The sequence below is a fragment of the Chaetura pelagica genome, unplaced genomic scaffold (assembly GCF_000747805.2).
Source record: "Chaetura pelagica isolate M959 unplaced genomic scaffold, ChaPel_1.0 scaffold1063, whole genome shotgun sequence".
In the NCBI taxonomy this organism is placed as follows: domain Eukaryota; kingdom Metazoa; phylum Chordata; class Aves; order Apodiformes; family Apodidae; genus Chaetura; species Chaetura pelagica.
In genome coordinates, this window is record NW_009952592.1 from 27,085 (window position 1) to 28,542 (window position 1,458).

At 68.1% G+C, this 1,458-nt stretch overlaps 1 protein-coding gene across 1 annotated transcript in view; it reads left to right on the forward strand.

Annotated features, from left to right (window-relative positions):
• The first annotated feature begins 230 nt into the window (after nt 1-230).
• ECSIT (ECSIT signalling integrator) overlaps nt 231-1,458 on the forward strand; it is a 2,565-nt gene continuing 1,337 nt past the window's right edge. The window contains exons 1-4 of the mRNA XM_009993673.1: nt 231-393; nt 584-732; nt 992-1,094; nt 1,170-1,404. Coding sequence (XP_009991975.1) covers nt 231-393; nt 584-732; nt 992-1,094; nt 1,170-1,404 — 650 coding nt within the window. The remainder of the gene's footprint in view (nt 394-583; nt 733-991; nt 1,095-1,169; nt 1,405-1,458) is intronic.

The following is a 1,458-nucleotide window of genomic DNA, read 5'->3' on the forward strand; positions in this document are numbered from 1 at the left end:
GCCTGGGCCTGCGCCGCATCGCCAACGACCCCGACGCCCGTGTCACCGTCTATCAGGTGGGACGTGGGGATGGGGATACTGGGGGTCAGGGAGGGGTGCAGGGGTGGGCAGTGGACTGATATCACAGGCTGCCAGATAGGATGGGTTGTGGGTGAGGGCACAGGGACAGGAACCCAGCCTCACCTTCAGCAGGGTGTGACACGGGGGCATGGAGCTGGGGGGGGGGTGGGATGCGGGAGCACAGGGGCTCCTGCTGTCACCGTGGCTGTGCCCCAAAGGAGTCCCTGTGTCCCCCCATCATTAAGTGGCAGCTGGTGACAACCATCTCTCTCTTGCAGCGGCCAGTGCCAGAAGAAGGGCATGACGAGGGCTCTGTCCAGCCCTACATTGTGGGTGAGCACCAGGGGACATTCTGGGAGGTGTCTGGGGTGGGGACCCACATGTCTCGGGAACACCAGACCTGGTGCCTGAGACTGGGGACCCTGTGAGAAGGACCCGGCTGTTCAGGGGAGCCCCGTGGTGTTGGGTCCCCAGTGTTGGGCTTCCTTGTGTGGGGTCCCCAGCTGCCTCCCACACCCCGCAGGTGCCCAGAGCCCAGAGCAGCAGGAGCTGCTGGCCCGGCACGGCCCGACACGGCCTGTCTTCGTGGAGGGGCCGTTCCCCCTCTGGCTGCGCAGCACCCGGCTGAGCTACTATGTGCTACGGGGGGACCCCCTGCCCCCCCACCTGCGGGTGAGCCAGTGGGCTCCGGGGTGCAGCAGGGGATGGGATAAAACCTCTTGTTCCTTGGGAGGAAAATGAAGGGCAGGGGGAGCATGGCTATGAGGGGTGGTGGTGGGATGGGCTACCCGTGGCCACAGTGGGGTTCCCTGGCCCAAGACGGGAGGAAGCAGGACCCCCATAGCCCAGCAGACATCGGAAGGGTCCCTCATGGCACCAGAGGGGAGTTCTGTCCCAGGATGGGTGGGAGGAGACCCCTTGTCCTCACCAGGAGGAACCCCCAGACCCCGAGCGCAGCCTGTACTACCCCCTGCAACTCGACCTGGACCTGGAGCGTGGCCCCTGGGATGACGACGACTTTGATGTGGAAGAGGGTAAGGCAGGGTGAGGTGGGGGCAGGGGTGAGGGGCTCCCCTGTCCCCGCTGTCCCTTTGACCCGTGCCCCACAGTGGAGGAGGGCCCCGTTTTTGCCCTGTGCATGGCAGGGTCCGGCGACCGGCGCCCACTGGGCCAGTGGATCGCGGGGCTGCAGGAGGAGAACCCCGTCCTGGGCCGCACCCCCGTCATCTTCCGCCTGCAGGATGGGGACCCCCCGGCCGGCACCCCCGGGGGTCCTGCGGCACCCTGCCTGGGGACGGGCCCCTCCCCACCTGCTGCGCTGGAGCCCCCTGACCCACCGCGGGGGCACGGCACTGGGGGGGATGTTGCCGGGAGCCGTGGGGGGCCCGGCGTGGCCCC